The 21335-nt window shown below is 37.0% G+C and overlaps 3 protein-coding genes across 4 annotated transcripts; 2 read left to right on the forward strand and 1 right to left on the reverse strand.

The window, feature by feature from the left end:
• Positions 1-3378: 3378 nt before the first annotated feature.
• Positions 3379-13181, forward strand: ccpg1 (cell cycle progression 1). Its single transcript, XM_029461311.1, is given in 12 exon segments — positions 3379-3519; positions 5916-6005; positions 6970-7087; positions 7195-7280; positions 7378-7500; positions 7502-7571; positions 7967-8059; positions 8677-8991; positions 9384-9487; positions 9930-10055; positions 10883-12150; positions 12284-13181. Coding segments are annotated over 11 exon segments (2550 nt in total). The 5' UTR covers positions 3379-3519; positions 5916-5945; the 3' UTR covers positions 12471-13181.
• On the reverse strand, positions 13057-18157 carry pigb (phosphatidylinositol glycan anchor biosynthesis, class B). 2 transcript variants are annotated; one of them, XM_029461323.1, is made up of 13 exons: positions 18152-18157; positions 17773-17917; positions 17532-17661; positions 16772-16889; positions 16556-16660; positions 15812-15942; positions 15586-15726; positions 15442-15493; positions 14855-15066; positions 14416-14480; positions 14119-14338; positions 13381-13558; positions 13057-13260 (listed from the first exon to the last, which is right to left on the reverse strand). In XM_029461323.1, the coding sequence occupies exons 2-13, from the start codon at positions 17882-17884 to the stop codon at positions 13147-13149; spliced, it is 1578 nt and encodes a 525-aa protein (XP_029317183.1). In that variant the 5' UTR covers positions 17885-17917; positions 18152-18157; the 3' UTR covers positions 13057-13146. The 2 variants fall into 2 exon arrangements, with proteins under 2 accessions (XP_029317183.1, XP_029317191.1); XM_029461331.1 differs by lacking the exons at positions 13057-13260; positions 18152-18157 and having other exon boundaries at positions 13447-13581; positions 17773-18145.
• On the forward strand, positions 17536-20962 carry pigbos1 (PIGB opposite strand 1). The gene is made up of 3 exons (XM_029461345.1): positions 17536-17669; positions 19226-19250; positions 20586-20962. Exon 3 carries the CDS (start codon positions 20631-20633, stop codon positions 20793-20795), a length of 165 nt encoding a protein of 54 aa, XP_029317205.1. The 5' UTR covers positions 17536-17669; positions 19226-19250; positions 20586-20630; the 3' UTR covers positions 20796-20962.
• The last annotated feature ends 373 nt before the right edge of the window (positions 20963-21335 follow it).

Here is a 21335-nt window from a genome sequence, read left to right on the forward strand (position 1 = left end):
GTCTTGTGTAAATGTGCGCTCACTGATTGAAAGTTTGTATTGGGAGATTTCCTCACATGGGACATACATGAAGTACTTTTTTTAAACTAGAAATACACGTGAAGTATTTAAATTAATGCCTTTTTAAATAGATCATTTAATAATTTCACAAAATATTATTTTTTTAATTATCATAACTCTAGAAAGGTCAGTGGGCGCACAAATGTTTTCACATTTCTGTGTTTTTAATCAGAAGATTCTGCGGAGGATTCAATCATGGGAAATTTATGGGATGAAAAGTGACACAATCAATTTAACTTTCTTTTGAAAAGCAAACAATGTAAACCAAAGAATAATTTTTTTTAATGGTCACCGTTGCATATTGGCATATTGAGAGAGATCTGTGTAAAAGCATCCTATCTTTGTGTGAAATGTTGTCATTTTCAGTGTCCTCATACTCATTTAATAACTTAATGTGTGAAACTACGGGAAAGCAGGATGAAAACTGTGTTTCTTAATCATCGTTTATTTTCACTAAATCAAGTTTTCCTCTTTTTTTTAATCTGTTGTCTTTCGAGATAAAATAGTGTTCGTTTTTTATATACAATGGAGTCGTGTTTATCCTGCTTTTGCAAAGTAAAAGCAGGATAAACATTTCTATTTGAAATTGAACCATACTGTATTCATATATCCTGTATTATTAGAGCTTTAAGGGCTCAATCCAGAATCTTATTTTCTAAACCCGAAATGTTCAAGTGGTGTGGTGGAGCTGTGATAGGATACTGACCTGCTGCTTCATAAAAGAAACCAGCAGCTGTTTATGTTTTCAAGTCACAATTACACTCACACAGCTGCTGGAGTCTTGTAGGTTCTGAATTGGGCCTTTTGTAGTTCATACAGGTACATAAGTGCTACCTCAGGTTTTTAATTTTTCATTATCTTGTGATGGGTTCAGATGCAATTTACTTGGGTCATTAATGTGTGTAAGATTAAAGGTGCAATGTGTAAGACATGCCAGAATTTTAGTTTAAAACATTCAAAACTGAACTGACATAATCACCAGAATGTGAAGAGGTTACAGTGTTGATGTTATGTCAAAGACGTCTGCATTGTGTTGTAGAGATATATCTACTCTCTCTATCCCGTCCCCTCTTGTGATACCACTTCTTCCTCTAGAGGCGATAGTAAGTCACTGCAGCGTGCAGTCTGCCCTCAGTCCAACATGAGATGAGGTTAAGGTACAGAGTCCGTGTACGTTATGATAGTTTGTTTATTTATTATTAAATCCAAAGTGGCAGAAATGACAAAGCGACCCCCGACGCTGGGGTTTGTGCTGGCCAAATTCAAGCCGCAACAGCCGCCAACGCAAGGTCCGCCGCTCTTCTCCTGGTGAAGTGGGGAGGACAAAACGAAAACAGTCACTTTTTCTGTTTCTGCCACCCTGGATCCAAGCCAATAAATCAAAAATCTAAATGTACACGGACCGTACAGCCCCCGTTTAGCGCCACACAAAGACAACACTGAACACAGATGGCTAACGCAAACTATAGGCCGACTCCACACGTGAAGATGATAAGATTGTAGTGTTTTGTTGAACAAATTTGCCGTATTCTTGCTCTGCTGTTAGTTATTAGTAGACTCCTTTTTTTATTGTACATTTAGATTGTATGGACCAGTAGTAGAGGTGAAGTGCTGCCCCCTATTTGTATAAGGCATGTGGCCAGGTATTACACATTGCACCTTTAAGATCATCCAACAAACGACCCGAGACGTTGGTCTGTTCATCTCATGAATGGTGTTATGTTGGAATTATGTTCCAGCAGTAGTGTTGTGTTATGTTATGTTGTAATAATGTGAGGCGGAGCACTGCGGGTCATTTACAGTCAAACTCAGGGAAACCCGCAGCTGCTTCTTCTTAAAGAGAAAGCAGGTTTTCAAGTCTTGAAAATTGAATGTACCTTTGTGTAATTATTATGTTTTCTGATATTTTCTGTTAATGTTTTGTTATATTTTGTCAGTTTATTTGTCAGCAAAATTACTTGCAAAAAATGTTTAGTTAGGAGATTTTAGACAATTCTCGATTTAAATAAAAGTATAAAAATTACAATTTTGTCTCCAGTTGTTTTTACTGAACATGCCGTCATTTCCCACCCTGTTGCTTTAGCTTTGTGTGACTGCAAAGAGTCTAATATTTAATCGTTTGCACAATCCAAATATTGTTGATAAATATACATATACATTACTTTAAGTGTATAAAGCTGTAACTAAGGATTATTCTTATTGTGGATTAATATCTGTTTATTTTTTCTTAATTCTGAGAATAGTGAGAGCCCAAAGCGACACATTCGCTATGCTTGTTTTGTTCAATAAATAATCCAATCCTCACAAAATATTTGGTATTTTGCATAAAGAATTACTTAAAACGATTATAAAATAGTTGCTGATTTATTTTCTGTCAATCGACTAATTGTTTCAGCTAGATTTGTATTTACTGTTGGATAACAAAGCATAATAGTTTAAAAGCTCTTTATATGTTTGTGTATGTAAAAGGTACCTCAAATGTGTTCTTAAGTATACAGCACTTAAGTAAATGTACTTTGTTCCACCACTGTTTCTAATTCAGTTTACAGGAAAATTTACTTTTTGCTCTTCAACATTTAAGGATTTTTCACTTTTATTTAACATTTTTGTATCCTTGGATAATATTAATAATGCTGGACCTGCATTAGTATTTTTAAATGTGTGATCCTGCAACTTTTACTTAAAGAATCTGAATATCTATGCCACTTTAACATTAAACTGCATTATACTTTTACAACAACTCTCAAAAATAAATTACACTTTAAATTGAAGATTTAATGGAAGTTATGAGACTTACAACCTGAATAAACTCTAAACTGGGACATTTAAAGTTGAATGTCCTCCCAAGTTTTAATTTCTAAGCACGTTGTATTTGCTGATTTATACAAGTATGCAAGTGTCCAATAAACATGCTGAAGTGACAAGTAACATTTTTGAAATATTTATAGTTACTGAACAGCAGTCAAGCAACATAACTTGTTTTATGTTGGCTGAGAGCCAGAAGACACGCGCACACAACAGCCCATAACAACGACGAGCACGTGCTTTCTCATGGACAGTTGAACTTTTCAGCATTAGTGACATACTTTGTAATACTTCTGCTAACGCTACAACACAGTACACAAACAAATCAATGGGTTCGTCTTGTTGTCTTTTCGTCTAACTTCTGTTGGCGGTCTGCTTGGTCACGCTTCCTTGTTTATGTTTATTTCGGAGCAGAAAGATTTTGTTCCACTCCCTCGCAGAGGCAGTTTGTCTGCCGCGCTGACCCATGGGAAATCTAGTTCTACGAGTTCAAAGAATACGTTGTGCTGCGTGTCCAGCGACATCACTTCAAAACTACATTTCCCATATACAGTCGGCTTTGCAGTGTTGTTAAAGGATAAACAGGGCTGGGGACACTGCAAGAACTCTGGAGCTCTCTGTAACAGTTGCCTCGTCGTTGGGCACAAAACACCGGTGAGTTCAGTCATTTTTCCTAGTTTTTAAATAGCTAGTGATGCTAAAAGGCTGCTAAAGGTAACTAACGTTGTCAATACGGACATTAAGTATATGTTCAGACGGTGCTCAGACAGGTGACGTTAATAACTAGCCTGTTAAGTTAGTTACTAGCTGCGAATCAACCGAATCATGTTAACATTAATTAATGTTAACTTACAAAGCTAAAGTTAGCTACAGGTAACGGCTGCAGTGTAAACCATTGTTATCTGTTGTTTCCATTGCCAGGCCGCGCGAGCTGGCATCTTTTGTTAGCTGCTCGCGCGGTCTGTCTCCGATACGACGCTGAAGTTAGCTTCCGATTCAGTGTTTAAGGGGAAAGTTAAGGGAAACTTACTGAACGATTCTCCTTCACTATGTACTCTTATGTTGTGAAATAATGTTAGACAACCTTAATGCTGTCTGAAACCCACTTTTGAATTTAAGAAAGCTTTATCCTAATTGTGAAAATGTAAAAACAGGAACATTTCCACATTGGACCAGGTCCAGATCAAAAACCACGACTGTTCAAATCTGGACTAAATTATTCCAGAAAGGCTAAAGAGTCTTTAAAACACAGTTACTGATTTGTTCTATTTGTAAACATGCAAGAAATACCAATGCTACTGATTCATAGTATTGCCACTAAATGGCCTTTATTGTTGACAACAATCACAATCAACCTTGAAGTCCACATCTCTTTTTGAAAAACAATCAAAACACATTCATAGATTAGTCAATTGGTTAAATTACAAAATCAAACTCACAGACTCAAAAAGCAAGTGCAATGACAACAGAGTTTACTTTATCTGCAGGCATAACACATTACACCAACAGGTTACAAGGTAAAGGCTTAAAAAGCCAGGAAAAGGGTTTAACAGAATTGCAGGCAGGCATATTCAGGCAAAACAAAGGGACTAGGAGACATACACATGGACTAGGCTATCATGAAGGTCTAGTATAAACTATTTAGATAATAAGTTTAATAAGGGTATATAAGGATCATGTCTGCAGGCAGGTGCAAGGTCAGGTGACTGGCAAAGGAACATTATGAGGACTACTTGTCATCAGGAACAAATGAGCAGGGTCTGAAATGATGGGAGATGTTAGTGGACAGATAAACAAGATGAATAATAGGTCAAATGTTGATAGTTGTGACTAAGTATCGACAGGAAGCTTTGTGAAAAAGAGGAACTATTCATGACAGTCTAAAATTAAATGGAGAGACTGTAGACTTCAAGGTTGATTGTCATTGTTGTCAATAATAAAGGCCATGTTGTGGCAATCCTCTGAATCAGTAGCATTGGTATATCTTGCATTTTCACAAATAGAGTAAAGGTTTCACAAATCAGTAACTGTGTTTTTAAAGAAATGTTCAACTCTCTGGGATAATTTAGTCCAGATTTGAACAGTCTAAGTATCGTGGTTTTTGATCTGGACCTGGTCCAATGTGGAAATGTTCCCGTTTTTACATTTTCACAATTAAAGCTTTCATAAATTCAAAAGTGGGTTTCAGACAGCATTAAGGTTTCATCTAAAATGTCTAACATTCTTTCACAACATAAGAGTAGATAGTGAAGGAGAATCGGTCGTTCAGGTGATGCAAATTAACTTTCCCCTTAAACACCAAATGTAAGCTAACTTCAGCGTTGTCACAGCGAGAGGTCTCTGTTTACATCTGTTTGTTTCATACACAAGTTTTTTATTATTTTATATTTATTTTAATGGCAAAAACAAGTACTCATTCTCAAGTTTATGACCTACTAGAGGAAAGACCGGACAGGGCGACATGCTAAGGTGGTGAATGAAACAAAATTTTGCCAACCGTAACAGTAGTGCCAATAAAATATTTATATTTTAACATATAACAACCAGAGCTTTCACTGGTTAATGTAACTGAGTCACATCTGGCACAATAGCATCTGCTTTAATGTGACAAAGAAGTGAAATAATCAGTATACTAGTATGTACTTTATATAAATATGCAATTTACCAAAGCTGTAGGTGATGAAAAAGCTTAACGAAATTACCTTTTTTCTTTTTTTTCTTGAAAAGTGCTTGAATTTGGCTTTGGAAAAGTTTTAGAAACCCTGACTGCAGTATCTTTATGCATTTGTGCCACTTTTTTTCCCATGAAAATTAAACCAAAAGTTGTGTTCAGTAAAGGGTATTTTCAAGAAATAGTAAACAAGTTACAGAGTGTTTGAGCTGCCCAGGAATGAAAAGCAAAGGTTTATTTGTATAGCACACTCGTTATTTATTGTAATTTATATCATGTTTGATTAATGACACATTAGCAGCTCATGACACACTGACCTACTTTACCTTTTTCACCACAACATGCTGTCTCCAGTGTTTAACCTCCTTATCTCCTCTAGATCCCTGTATATTGCTGACAACTGACAGAAATGTCAGAGCCGTCAAGTGATGCAGAGTCGTCCTGTGGCTGGACCATTATCAGTAATGAGGTATGAATCCTTTCTTTTAGTTCCTAGTCCCAGCTATTTTCAGTTGTTTTGTTTTTTTACATTTTAATGTGGCAGCAATACTGGGATGATGTTGTCAAACTCTGCAAACAATATTTCTGCTGAAGCCAAAAAGTAGTGTTTCACAACTTTTGAGACTGAGGTTTGTTTTGCCCGAGCAAAAATCCACTGCGATCTCAAAAGATGCGTCAGATAATCGTTCAGCTGTGTTAGTTGACCCGTGTATGAGACCGCCACAACTGGCAACTCTGCAGTGAGTCAGTGTCGGGCCGAGCAAGTTTCAATATCTTGTTTCTAGTCTATATTTGCATCTTTTATCAATTATTGTATTATTATTTGTAGGCTAATAGAGCAGACACTGTGTTTTAATGGGTTATATGTAATAGCCCTGCTTGTTTTTAGTGTTTTTATGAAATATCTGTATGGACTGCATAGTCATATCTATCACGGCCCTTTATTTAGTCCACTGCCACGTGAGCCACCAATTAAAGCTTGGCGACTGAGGCTCGTGCAATGAGTAACACTGCCCTAGAATGAACTACAACAACTTGTTTGCAAAAATACTCTTTTATTGCCAAAAATCAAAGCCAGAGTTCTTTAGCACGCTGGGGTTGTGCAATTAAAGACTATTTTTGTTTATAATTTGTTGCAGTTGCAGTATTTTCCTTTTTTTTTACTGAATCTTTTTAAACATACTTTCAGCTACATATATTTTGTTTTATTGTGGGGAGCTTTTCTAATATTTCTCATAAAACATTGCCAGTAAATGTTACAAATGATCTTACATAGAAACACTTACTGTAGGCTCTCGTGCTGAATACTGTATGTCTGCATGTATTGTCTGATTTATTCATATTTATCAAATGATGCAGTAGTTATGAATCTAAATAAATAAACATGTATTTCTTCCATGCCCAGTTTTTATATATGCTTATTGATTTTACAGGGTTCAGATATCGAGATGTTGGTATTGGAGGCTGCAGTGGAATATGGAGCCGAGCTGTCAGGCCGCCCGTCAGGGGAGGAAGCGGAGCTGCAGGTTGAACAGGCCTCAGCATCTAATGGTAAAAATTATTTCATTAGTAATATTAACTGTTAATTATGTTATTAGTGTGAAATTTTGTGACTAAAAACAGTTTAATTTCTTAATTTGTATTTATTATATTTGCAGCTCAGTGTGTTGAAGAAAAGATTGCAGAGTTACTTGATGAAACTCTGAAAGAACAAATCAATGATGAGACAGTGTGTCCCTCAGAGGTGAGAAGACGATAAAAATAACCTGCTGGGTGTTCTTTAAATAATCCCGATGCTGCTCCCTTTGTCCTCTGTCTTCAATATATTGTATCTTCTCCAGGCCGGAGACAACACCACAGGGAAACAGCATGTGACTCTGTTGTCCTCCAGCGATCACTCTGACATTGTGACTCTTGGAGACTTGAAGGATGACGAGCACGCTGAGGTGGAGGAGGAGGAGGCAGCAGCTAACTGAGGAGTTTTACCTTGGCACCTCCTGCAGCAGCCAGTACGCCTTCACTGCTGCAGAGGCTGGTAAGGCTGCAGCACCAACACACTGATCTACCTTCATGTTTTCTTTAGTCAGCTGATTTAATTACACAGCAAGTCAACATAGAACATTTTATGGCAACCCATTTCCGCCATTAAAATAAAAAATAGGATGAAATCTTGAAAAAAAAAAAGATCCTGTAAGGTATTATAATTGCAAACTTTCTCGAAGTTATAACTTAGTATCTAATTATGAAAAAACTTATCAATATTTTTAGATACTAACTCTTTTGGATTTTGGTTTCTCATTATAATTTTTTTTATTATTATTTTACTGGCAAAAATGGGCTTCCATAAACTTCTCTCTGTTGACTCTTTTGGCTGTCAACTCATCACACTTCAACACAAAAACTTTCTTCCTGTTTTCTACGACGCCAAAGCAGGTTTGATGAGTTACTGGAAACTTCCACAGAGTCTCGTGAACTTAGGCTACCGTCTGAGAAGGCAGCTCACTGGAGGCCGCTCTTTTCCAGGTGGCCTGATTGAAACTGGAGTGAATCTAATATGATGCTAAGCTTGCTCAGCAACTAATCCTGTTCAGTTTCTGACAAGAACACATGCTGTTTAATGACGTGATCCAGCTGCGTCTCTTCTAAAAAGCATGATCACATACTCTACATGTGTGAGCCTTTATATGTCAGATAACTTTAAGTGAAGAAGTGTAATTATTATCATAATTATTTACATTTTTTGTGAAATCCATCCAGTCTAAGACTTGCGAACAGATAACATGCCACCATACACTATGACCTTTTGTTTAATATCTGTTTGCATGAGGAAAGGTTGAATTTCTTTCTTGAATTTTTATAATCTTTGCAATTTTTACTTTTTGATGACCTGAACAAGCAACAACTATCAGGGAAGTTAACTATTGTTTCTTAATTATTATTCTTTACATTCTTTTTTATAAATTTAGTTTTAGCTGTCATTTCCTTAAATAAATAGTCTTAATCTGCAGTATTTGTTACCTGCATGATTAACCTCACTTACACATGCTTTCTGAGCCTGTTATTTTACTACCTTTTTGTTTTGTTAATTTAATACCACCATAAAATCACTGCAGCCATAACGTTTTGTATTTCTACTGTAGTTTTTCCAGTGCAGCCTGCAGTGACAAACTCAAGCAGCAGTGAAGACGAGGCAGAACGAAGCGTCAGCACTGTTGTCCGAAGACGAAGGTTGAGGAAGCATACCACGGGCGTTGTGACAGAGCCTGAGGAGGTGCTAGAGTCTGGCCAGAGTGAGGATGAGGAGGAGGAAGAGGAGCTCAAAGAACAGCAGCAGGAGGAGGAGGAGGCAGAGGTTATGGATGTCCACGTGCAATACCAGGGCGGCAGCATCCTCAACAGCTGTATCCTGATCGCCCTCGTCATAGCCATCAGTATGGGCTCTGGCCACTTCTATGGTGAGAAGTTCACAGCAGAACTGGAAGATTTTACTGACGTTATTGTAAACGCAGAAGATATACTTAATTATTAACAGTACAGCACCTACATCATCTGCTCAGAATCAAGTAATCCCGTTAGTTTTCAAAGGAATTTAAAGGCACAATGAGTAAGATTTGTCGGTGGCGGTTTGTAAACACAATATTCAAAGTTGGCCTCTCTTCCCCAGCTCAAAGACACCAGAAACGCACACCGCCTGGCCGCAGTTAGGTTTACGATGTTTGCCAGTGTGTGAAAGCCAACCACAGATTCACTCTCGATTTCGAAACGAGCATTGTCCACTCTGCATTTCGCCTCACTATAGTTGCATTTTTATGTAAACTAATATGTAAATAATCTGCTTGTGTTACAGGTACAGTCCAGAGTCAAGAAAGACAGAAAATCAGAGTGAATGAACTTGATGTTGTGAGGGATCTGATTCAGCTACATGTTAGAGAACAACCTTTTACAAACCAGGTGGGTGACGACACAGGTCACAACTAATTTGGGGCGGAACATAAAAATAATCACAACGCATTCGGTTCCATGCTTTTGACTTTGACTTATTTTGAGCATAATACTTTTTGGTTTTATTATGCTTTATTCTTACATGATTGTTCAATCAAATAGAGAAACCCTGCATATTTCAATGTAACCCGATACACAGTCTCATAATAAATAAATAATTTCTACGTGATTCTTATTAAAAGAGAGAGGTGTTGGTTCCACTCTGGTTTTTCTTGAGGCTTTAGTTTGTAGTGTTGTATTAGATTGCATTATATTATAAGGTCATTATTATTATTATATTGAGCTTGTTATACATTCTGATCACCTTCAACAATCCTGACTCGTATACGGTATAAATAACTTTGACTTTAATGCACCATAACTTAAAAAGTTTATTCTTTTTGTCACTCAGGTCCAGAGAGTTGACTTTGGCCTGGAAGACCTGGATGAGCAAAACGTAATTTCACTGCTCACAGAGGTGATTGAGAAGATGAAGAAAGAGAACCAGGAGCTCAACATCCAACGTGTGCACATTCAGGTAACTTGGAACTGCTTTGGTAACATAACACAAATGCAAATATTGCAATAAGGAAATGTTATGAGTAGCGCTGTCAATCGATAACATTTTGTAATCAAAGTAATTGCATCAGTACCAAATTAAGATAGTTAAACTAAAAGACATTACATTAATCAGTGTCACATCAATAAATAATTGAATAGAAATATCAAAAGGGGGCATTAGAAATCAATAAATTATTTATTTCCCGTCACTTTGTCGAGGGGCAGGTGAGCGGGTAGCCCCAGTAACACGAAAGGAAGCTGAACATCGTTCATTTGCACATACCACCCACATTGCAACGATACAAAGCCGCTTGTAAACAACTGTTATGTGGCCATGACAGTCTTTTTAAAAACTATTTAGCATACTATTTACATGCGTTACTGACCGGTTGTCAGAGTGGTGAGTTGGTAAATTCCCTCTGGTGGTGTCAGTTCTTCTTTTGTCGTTAAGAAATGAAGAGTGTTGACAAACACGCTGGAGGGCCGCTTTGTCAGACTGAACCCCTAACAGTCGGGCAATATATGTAGTGATATTCAAAACGCAACAACTGAAAGTAACATCAGTTCATCAATTTATTAACAAACATTAAATATTTATTATTAATTAATTAAAATGAACGCATCAATTTGACAGCCCTAGTTATGAGTTAAAACTGAAGCAAAAACGTTGTTTCATTTAGTTTTACTTCTCAAATAATGAATAATATAATAATAAAAATAATAATGACAGTTCAGTTTAAAAATCATGTAAACACCAATTAAAATCTATAACTTTTCCTTTGTTGCTCCTTCTCTCCCATTAAGGCCCAGAGAGATGACCTGGAAATGTTGCTGGAACAGGAGGCTGAGGAGAGGACTAACATCGTGTCTCAGCAGCAGCGATTGACAGCTGAGAACCAGCTGCTGAAATCCTCCCTGGAACGTGAAGAAAAGTCGCTCTCCAGCGTACAGGAGGAGCTGAGAAAGATGAGAACTCGGGAGGCGATGGGGGCCCGTGCCGAGTCGCTGCTGTCGGAAAACCAGAGGTTGAAAGACAAGCTGGAGGAGGAGAAACAGCTGATCCAAAGCTTCCACGGCGAAAGGAAAAACATGAGGAAGAATCTCGACAAGGAGAGAACAGTTACAGATGAGCTGAGGAGAGAGTTAAATGTGCTGAGAAGTCGCATCCCCAGAGCTGAACATGAAGCTGGTTCAAAGGTAGATGAGCTTCAGTCACGTCTGACGGAGCTGGAGAAGAAACTGAACTTCGAGCAGCAGCGTTCAGACCTGTGGGAGAGGCTCTATGTGGAAACCAAAGAAGACAGAGCTAAAGGAGACACAGAGCCCACAGTGAAAAGAAAAAAAGGGGGCATGGCAGGGAACGTGAAAGAGACATTTGATGCTGTGAAGAACTCCACCAAGGAGTTTGTCCATCACCACAAAGAGCAGATAAAGAAAGCAAATGCAGCTGTGAAGGAGAACCTGAGGAAGTTTTCAGATTCTGTCAAATCAACTTTCCGAAACTTCAGAGACTCAGCTTCGACCTTCATCAACAAAGCCAGAGGCTTTTATGATAAGAGACGTGGTGAGAAGAACGCAAAAGAGTCGTGGCAGCACAGATCCCACAAGCCTCATCACAAATACCAGCGCAAATTTGACGAGAGCAGCCACAACACTCGCAAATCAGGAGATAAAGTTGACGGAGATCGAGGTCAAGACGCCCACAAGGCCAACTTGAAAGAATGCTCCGGTGTCTTCGACTGCGCCTTCCATGAGTCCATGAGTCTCCTCAACAAAGCCATGGACCCGATCAGAGCGGACGAATTTAAGCAGCTGCTGCAGAGCTACCTGCAACAAGAGGTCGACCACTTCCACCACTGGAAAGAGCTGGAGACGTTCAACAACAACTTCTTCCACAACGGCGTGTTCATCCACGACAAGATGCTTTTCACAGACTTTGTCAAAGGCGTGGAAAAATACCTTCGTGACATGCATGAGTATCACGGCCTCAATGAAGACGTGTTCAGAGGTCTTGATGACTTTGTCTACCGGCACTTCTTTGGAGAGGCTTACAGGAAAAGCTCTGGCCCAAAGTAAGTATCTTACAAGTAGGACTGCATCTAAATGATGATAGAAGTTCCCACCGAAGAGTTTCCATTTACTGTGGAACGTTCCAATAAAAAGAGTCACTAATATTCATGTATGCTTTGCTTTTAAACCACACAGCGGGCCATTTGAAAGACCCGACACAGACTCGAAGGAGTCGAGGCCGAAGCATCAACAACGAAAGCAGCAGAGAGCCAGATCTCGACCACACAGCGAACGCAAGTTGAGCCAATCAGCAAGAAACGCAGACAGGCACATGGCCGACGTCAAAATACTGGGTCCGATGCCGTTTGATCCCAAATACTAAAAATATCTCAACTGGTTTAATATTATAGTTGGAAATTCTGTTTTGGGTTGTATTTACATGCAAAGTCTAATTTTCTTTTTTGTAAATTTGCACAATGTTAACTTTTTAATGCTACTGAACGTCCTTGAGCTTTTTTATGTTTAATGAAGTAGCTGTTATGTTTGAGTGAAAGGTAAGAGTTAATTTGTCTGATTAAGGACCCGATGAAGATTTCTTTCTAAAACAACATTAATACTTATCTTCAACCACGGCACTAATGTTTAAAGAATATAGAGCGGAGAACTGTTGATTGGGAACCAAAACTTTGTGCTATTTTAAACAAAAACGTTAATTTTAAACGTTGAAAAGAAGAAAATAGACGAGCCACAGTTTCTGTAGTTGTTTTAATGTGCTGCTACAAAGAGGTTTGTATGACGGAGGTATAATGCAATTGTATCATTCCACCTTAAGCTTGTTTTAACTGAACCTGGCAGTTATATTTTTATTTACTGTAAAAAATAATGTCACCAAATTTAGTCAGGTAAATAATAAATAAAGAAAATTGGTGTTATGCATTTAACACATCAGACAATTGGTATTTCAAAAATAACATTTGAATTTAACATTTATTTAAGTTGCAAATACATATCATGTGATAATCCCATTAAGGAGAGACTTGCTATTGTTCCAGTGTCTGTCAGTGCCTTTCATAAATAAAGATGTTACCTCCAACTCTTCCCTCGGGAAAATGAGTGTGAAACATCTCTGCTGTCCTCACAAAGTTATTCCCTTGCAAAAACACGGAGATTTCCTATAACAACAAAAAAACACACATATATACATACATATATATATATACATATACATACATACATATCACACATACATTTTGAAAAATACATGGGAGAAATATAATTTGTGAATGTCTTACCTTCTCCAAAACGTCAAACAAAACCAGATGTGTCGGTAGAGAAGATTTGTATGGAAAAGAAGTTCTGAGCCAGTGAAGCGGGTCGTCGTAGAACCGGTCCGCTTCATCCACGTGACCCTCCGCGCCGAGATCTGGAGGACACTCGAGAAACCTCATCTTCATCGGGCAGTGGACGTGGCTACAGGGACAGAGTGCAGTCAGCTGCTGCATGTAAGGTTATTACAGTCTACACAACCATATGTTCAGAGCCTTGGTCTCAGATATAAATCACAATTCTTGATTTTATTTTGTATGTAGGCAAAATGATTGTATAGCTGCTTTCATTAAAGACAACATTAAACTGTTGTATCAATACATTTGGCATATTTAGTGAAATTAAAAGAAAATGAAAGTTTATACTCTTCACAGAAAGGTTCATTTTTAAATCGGGTATTGATAATTAAATATTTTAAACTCTACCCAGCCCTAAGAGATAGTAACGTACATAACAAGTGTGAAATTGAAATTGAAAATATCCCCTCACGGTCTTTTTAACAGCTGTTCTGGAGCTGTACAAGTGCAAAGGTTTTATTTTATAAAAAAGTTTCCAGTTAAGCTTTGTTCCTTAACTTTAAGCTGTAGTCACGATTACGTTTTATTTTGAAAAGTCAGAACCAGAGCATCGGTCTTAATAAGTTAAAATCAAAAGATTGCATCAGAGTTGTGAGTCTGCAGCTTTTACAATCCTTTCTTTGATACCTGTAAAAGGGCGTTGAGTGGCAGGGCATGAGGAGGAGGACGTCCGGTTGCAGAGCGGAGGAGGCGCTGCTGACGTCACACAGCGTCTGGAGGTGGCTCATGACGTCCAGAGTGCCTCGCTGGTGGATCAGGCCGGTGTACAGCGCTGCGACCAGGTTGCTCACCAACAGCATGAACGCAGCAGCTCGTCGCCACGCTTTCAAACTAGCCAAAGATATCCCTGTAGAAGAAGAAGTATTAAAACACACACCTGGCTGTTATTACAAAGACATGTTAGACGTGAACCTGAACACTTACCACAGAAGATCATACAGAAAGGCAGCACCGGATAGATGAATCTGAACTCCTTGTGAGGAAGCAGACTGAAACAAAAGGGTCAAACATGTCAGTTGAAGGGGAAATTTTGGTCTTAAGGCTAGTTTGCATTTCTTTTTTTTTAAGTGGGGTTGTATGAGGTTCTTATTCATAGTCAGTGTATTACCTACAGTATATGACGGTCGGCACACCCCCAGTTTTTGAAGCAGACTGGAGTATTACTGAACTGAAGCTGACGTTATCTATGTGCCACCAGACTCCATTGACAAAAACAATCATTTTGTGTGTCAATGTGTTGTTCAGGAAAAGGGAAAAAGAAAAACCTTCACTGTAATAAGAAGCAAGTCTCTTTAGGATATACTTAAGTGTAATTCTTGGACGTTTGATCGTGGGCTCGTGAATGTGAACACAGACATTTTACCTGTAGACCCCGATTGTCCAGACGACCGCTGCCAACAGGATTTTGTATCTTTTGAAGGCCAGGCTGCAGCCGTGAAGAAAGAGCGGCAGATGAGGACCGACCACGACGGCAAACCCCTGAGAGAAGTACCAGTGCCAGGGATGGGAGCCGTAGAAATCGGCCACTCCGTTGAAGACGTTGAACTTCAGGAAGTTGAACTGCACCACGGTCCACTGAGAAACAGTTGAACTGTTTTATTCGACTTTATTGGCAGATGTTACTTTAATCTAAAAATCACATGGACTAACGATTTTGTACATTATCGATTAATCTGCAGATTATTTTCTAGATCGTTCGGTCAATAAAATGTCAGAAAAGAGAGAAAAATGTTTATTCCAGGTTCTCTAAGTCTAAGGTGAAGTCTTCAAATGTCTTGTTGTGTCAGTCTAAAACCCAAAGATATTTAGTTTAATATATAGATAAAGATATAAAACAGAGGAAAGCAGGAAATCTCCACATTTTACATTTCATTTTAATTGATTATCAAAATAGTTGGTGATTATTTTAAGTCAACAACTAAACGTTGCAGCTCTAACTTTATGTTTTACCTTTTCATAAAATATGCAGTCGATCAGTGTTGAAATCACAACAGCAACAGCTCTGTAAATGAGGAAGAAAGAAAAAGAATATTATACAGTGAAGACACGAGGTTAAAACACAGATTCAGTCGACGGGAGACTAAGAGAACAAACCCTATAGGCACAAAGTTATGAGTGATGAGCCTCAGTTTATTATCTTCCTGCCAGAAATGGTACATCAGCAGAGGAAACCAGACGATCAGGGCCGTCGGGCGAACGACGACAGCCAACGCGACCAAGGTCAAATATATTTTGCTGTAAAAAAACATCAAGAAAGTGTGTGTAAATAATCTTTGTTTGGAGACGGAGATTAATAAAAAATGGGAAACGAGTAACAAACCTGCTGTGAGTTTTGGATCCAGGGAGGGGAAAGTAAAAAAGAGCCAGACAGGTGACGGTGGTCTCCATGCTGTTGGTGAGAGTCCTGGTGCAGCAGTACCACGAGAACCACGAGCACATATGGCAGAAGAACTGGAGACCAGAACAACGAGAAGTAAGAAGGTTTTTTAAGGTATTTGGACTTTCCCATATTTTCCCAAAGAATGATTATTTAAATTTCCTAGAATTTTTTTTATGTAAAAGTAAATATTCGATGCAGATATATAATTTGTAATGATGTTATATTACTCCATCATTTAATATTTCTTTCACTAGCTGTAATATTATATTTAGTGGTTTTATTCCATCGGTAGATGTTTGTATGTTGACTTCAAGGTGTTATATCTGTGTGTGATACCTATTGAGCCTGTTGTCGGTTCTCAACTCAGCCAAACTTGAAAGATGAACTTTACCATTCGTGTAGGCGGTCTAGTGATTAAATGAATTATGTTGCAATCTATTCTGCCCAAACCTGTTTCAGGCAGCATCAGTCCAGACTTGCTTTATTGTTTTCTAAAGCTACTGGTTGATGTCAGAAACTAGGTAGGAAAACTTTGAAATGGCAAAATAATATATATGTATTGATCTAAGATTAATATTGTGTCCAGACATAGAGAACAAGATGAAATCATCTAGTATGCAACAAACCAATCCATTACAAGCTGTCATTTGCACATTTCCTGAATAAAACAGGTGAACTCCTTACCGTCCATTTTGCAACATCACGACTTTCCAATGTACGGATGAGGAAGAAGAATTTTACATCTGCAAACGCAGCAAAGAGCGCTTGAATTATTCGTGGGAGCCATATCTGCAGAACCAACCAGACCAGGATTAGTGAAACAAAAGAGACGACAGGAAATATATTGGGTCAAAGACAAGCAATATAAAAGTGGTCTGGATAGAAAATATGTAAACTTGCCAGGAGAAAGACTGAGTCGAAGTGCAGGAAGGATAATATCTTGTATATGACTGCAAAGAAGAGCGGATAGGTGAATCCTCTTATGCCTTCCTTCCATTCCCAGGTCAGATACCCATAAGTTTCACTGTTAAGGTTGGATCAGCATACAATAATAGAATAATATTTTCTTTTAATGTGTACTTCCATACATACTCCAATCTTAGGTGTTTCTTTTTTTTTGTTTAAATTTGTTTTATTGTTTTATTTATCAACAAACAGTTTACAGGTATTAAGAAGACATTAAAAAAAAAAAGGTAAAATATCATGTACATATGAGGAAAAATAAGTTATATTTAATACTTTAATTTATTCCAAGTTCAGTTCAAATATAGACAACAGGAAAATGTATTAAAATAAGATGGGTAAAAAAAATAAACTGGAATAATGGAGTGAGAAAAAAAATAGTAATAGCAAGTGGATGTTAAATAAGTCAATGTTGCTTTTACATTACAGTGCTTATAGTGCTTATACAGTCACATGTTTTCTTGTGAATGATCCAACAAGGAAGAAACATATTTCACTGTAAAAAAAGTTTATAAAAATAATAATACTGTCTTATTCTATATGTTTTTGTCATGTATGATTTTTGCCTATTTCTTCTTTTTATACACATTGAATCTACGCCTGAATAATGGAACGTGTTATATAAGTAAACTTATATAAATATGACTTGACTGTCTGTTGCACACAGCTGCAGGTGATATTCAATGTCAAAGGATATTTGAAAACCATACGATGGGACACCTCCAGAGACTGCCAGTACTCATCAGGGACGAAGCTGGTCTGAACCAGGAGGCAGTTGATGAGTCTGAAGGCCACAGAAAACACAACAACTCTGCGTCTCAGCTCACCTGTGGAGGTCAAAATGGATAAATTACTTAATATTACTGATTTGTTTTCATTATCACAGTTGTTTGGTCCCCTTTACTTGTTTTAATGTCACTTATATAAGAGGAACCCACCGTATTCAAGAGTACTTTCATCTTCCTTTGAGTACAGTTGGGATTTTCGCTTCCGCAGTTTCACATCATCCACTTTACTCCCAAATTTCAGACGCGGTCGGATGTTGTCCATCAGGACATTGTGTTTTATGCTAACACAGTACACCTGTCAGAGTGAACTCTTCAACACAATGAACTTTGAATATATGAAATCAACGTAAGATATCAGGTTTTGGTCTTGTGCTACGGCTGAACAGCCTGCACAGTATTTCCGTTTATTAAACCAACAGTAGTAAACTTTTACATCTTCAATTTAACGACAATTAATTCACATTAACTTCGGTTAGCACAGAGTGAAGTTGAGTTCACGTTTTGACTGCGCTTCCGCACTCATACTTACTTCCGGTAGAACTCTGTTTCCTGATTTCAAAGTAAAGGTTCTACATTATAAACCTACCAACGTGTGTTGTATGATGATGAGTCTGAGAAACTCTCGGGCCACTTTTCTACTAACTTTAACCTTTAACTAAGGTTGTTTGTGGACACTTAATATTTTGTAATGTGACAGACAAAACATTTGTCTGTTTTTCTCATGTCCTGTGTCAAAAAGATGTGGTATACATATATATATATATATATATATATATATATATATATATATATATACAAAAAAAGATTACCACTTAATGTAAATATCATTTCGACTCTTATTCTTTGTATATGTATCATTTAAACTCATGCGTTTGACATTTTTAATCATTCTTATGGGTACATATCATATTCATTGTATCAAGTGGATGAATAGCCCTCCTTTGTTTGGTTTATAAATGTTTTCTAATTACTTAATATATTTTTACTTTCATAAAAATGTACTCAAGGAAGATTTCTGGGGATGTATCTTGTTTCTTATTGTTTTAATGTATGCCCTCCCTTTGAAGTCCTTGTTTTTTTTCCCCTATATATATATATTGTTTTCTTCTTTTATCTAGAGATTAGGAAATTACTGTTAGCAATATATATTTCTATAAATAATTTTCTATAAATCTCCCTTTTTTCATTTATTTTTGATAATGTCTGTATTATATTATTTTACAATCTTAATGTGTGTTGAATTAGTTAATTAATATAAACGATATATATATATATATATATATATATAACATAAGTAAAGGATTCAAAGGTTACAAAGAGATTATTATTATTATTATTATTATTATTATTATTATTATTATTATTATTATTATTATTATTATCATTCAGCTCTGTTTAAACTCCAGTGTTTCTAGTGTCACTCAGTTAAATGTGATCTTTGCTCACTCCGCTGGGGGGCGAAAGCGGAAGCTTGTTGCTGTGTTCTGCCAGAATAAAGAGTAGAAGAAGAATGCATGCCTGCTGCTTGTTGGTGTCCTTGTAGTTGTATATCTTGTGTTTTTACCTCTGTGTTCTTCTGTCTATCTCTGTTTGGTGATCACAGACACTTCGAATAAACCGCTTCCTTGGTGAGTTCTTGTGAATATGAGATAATCGCATGTAAACCAGTTAAATTGTCCTGTTTGCGTTGATTTTAGCAGAACTGTTACGACACTGTCAAGCTAGCACACGCCATTTCCGCATATCCGGTCTGTTTTTTCAAAATAAGACTTATTAAAATGTCTTAAATTCTCTGAAAATATTTGCAATGTCAGGGTAAAGATCACTTTTGTATTGTACAATGGTTATATGACCACAGAAAAACATCATTTTGGTAGTCTAATGATTCTATTGAATTCATACTGATTGAAACTGCTTATACTAACAATACTGATATTTCCCCCACTAATTATGCTCATATTATTATTACTAACATAATGTGTATAGCTTATTTTTATTATTCATATTTTCTTATTTTTGCATATTATATAGTATCTTAACGGGTACAGTGAATCCCTTCGTTTTACCATATTTTAAAAAAGAATCCTATATTGTGTTACTGTAAGTATTCATGTCTCTGAAAATTGCCCCCTGGGAACAAACAAAGTGTTTTGAATTGCTTAGCTCAATTCCTGGATGCCTAGGTATCACAATTAGGTCTATACATAAAAAAGGTCTGTTTAAGGCATTTATCAGTTTCTAACTCTGGGAAAGTGGGAAACACCGTAAAATTCCCCAATATTGTATCTCTGAACTATCTATTTAACACACACAATTAGGTGATTCTATGCTATCTTCTTTTGATAAAGTAACCTTTTTCACTTCCATTCCCTGAGTCTTTCCTGAAACTGGCCTGCGGAGGCACGTCTCCCACTTTGAAACCCTCTGGGTTAAATTATTTATCCTTGTGCAAAATGTCAATGTTTGATGAATGATTTAGTTATTACACCTGTCTACAGCAGGTACATTTGTTTCAGGCAATACTGCCATCAAGCATAGTTGTTCCAAATGCATCAAATAAATAAAGACCCTCATTCAGCTTCTGTAGGATACACACGTGTAGATTTCTAATTATGCATGTCAGATTAGGTGAAGGTCCACTGTTCTGGAATTGGAATAATCATTATGAAATAAGCACACGCTTCCCTGAGGATGATAGTACAAATCTACCTCATACACATAATTTCTGCAGAAACACTATGTTGTGGTTCTGGTTGTGCTATTAAAACAGTAGCTTTAGTCCAGCAACACAATTAGCTTGCACTGTATAAAGAGTAGTAACATCCATGCTGCAAGTTATGCATACAATTTAGCAAGAACATGTAACATTCAACAGAGCAAAGGACATGCAAAATGATACAAAACAATAATTCAAAGTGCCTATATAAAGTGTCTTGGATAACACCAGTTTACTCTTCTTTCAGGATCATCTTGTGTCTGAACATTGGGATTTCATATTAAAAGAAGTCATGTTTCGAGGAAGATTACCCTTCTCACAGATCGTCTTCGCCACACTGCTTGGAGTCGCTGGTGGTGTTTATGTCTTCAAACCTGTTTTTGAGCCTCTGGCGGTGCGGAAGACCTCAGAACAACAAAACCAAAATGTGCCTGAGAAACAGAAAGAAACTGACTGACATAATTCATCACTCCCAGGAAATACTTTAGAACAACATGAGAGACTGCTGGACCGTCAGAGCTGGAGGCTGAACCAAAGGCAAGACCAGCATGGATACAGTCCTGCTTCTTTGGGGTTCTTTGAGTGATTGTTATTGTACAAAATAAACGGTTAATAATCTGACCTCCTGAATTATCATCTGCTTCAAAATTATGTGCCTCAAAGTTTCATTGTACATCTCTCTTTTTAATTCCAAATCTTACAAAGGGAAGTAGTTTTAAACTAAACTCACAATTCACAATCTTTGCTACACCTACTCTTAATGCGGTATGTAACATGTAGTGTATTGAATAAATAGATAAATGTTACATTTTGGCTTTATGAATTAAAGAAAATACTATATATATATATATATATATATTATATATATATATAGCATATATATATATATATATATATATATATATATATATACAATTAAACATAACAATTTAAATTGAAAACAAAGAACAAATTACAGAATTATAATATATCAAAAGACATTGATTCTTCACATTGC

This window comes from Cottoperca gobio, chromosome 3 (genome assembly GCF_900634415.1).
Source record: "Cottoperca gobio chromosome 3, fCotGob3.1, whole genome shotgun sequence".
NCBI lineage: Eukaryota > Metazoa > Chordata > Actinopteri > Perciformes > Bovichtidae > Cottoperca > Cottoperca gobio.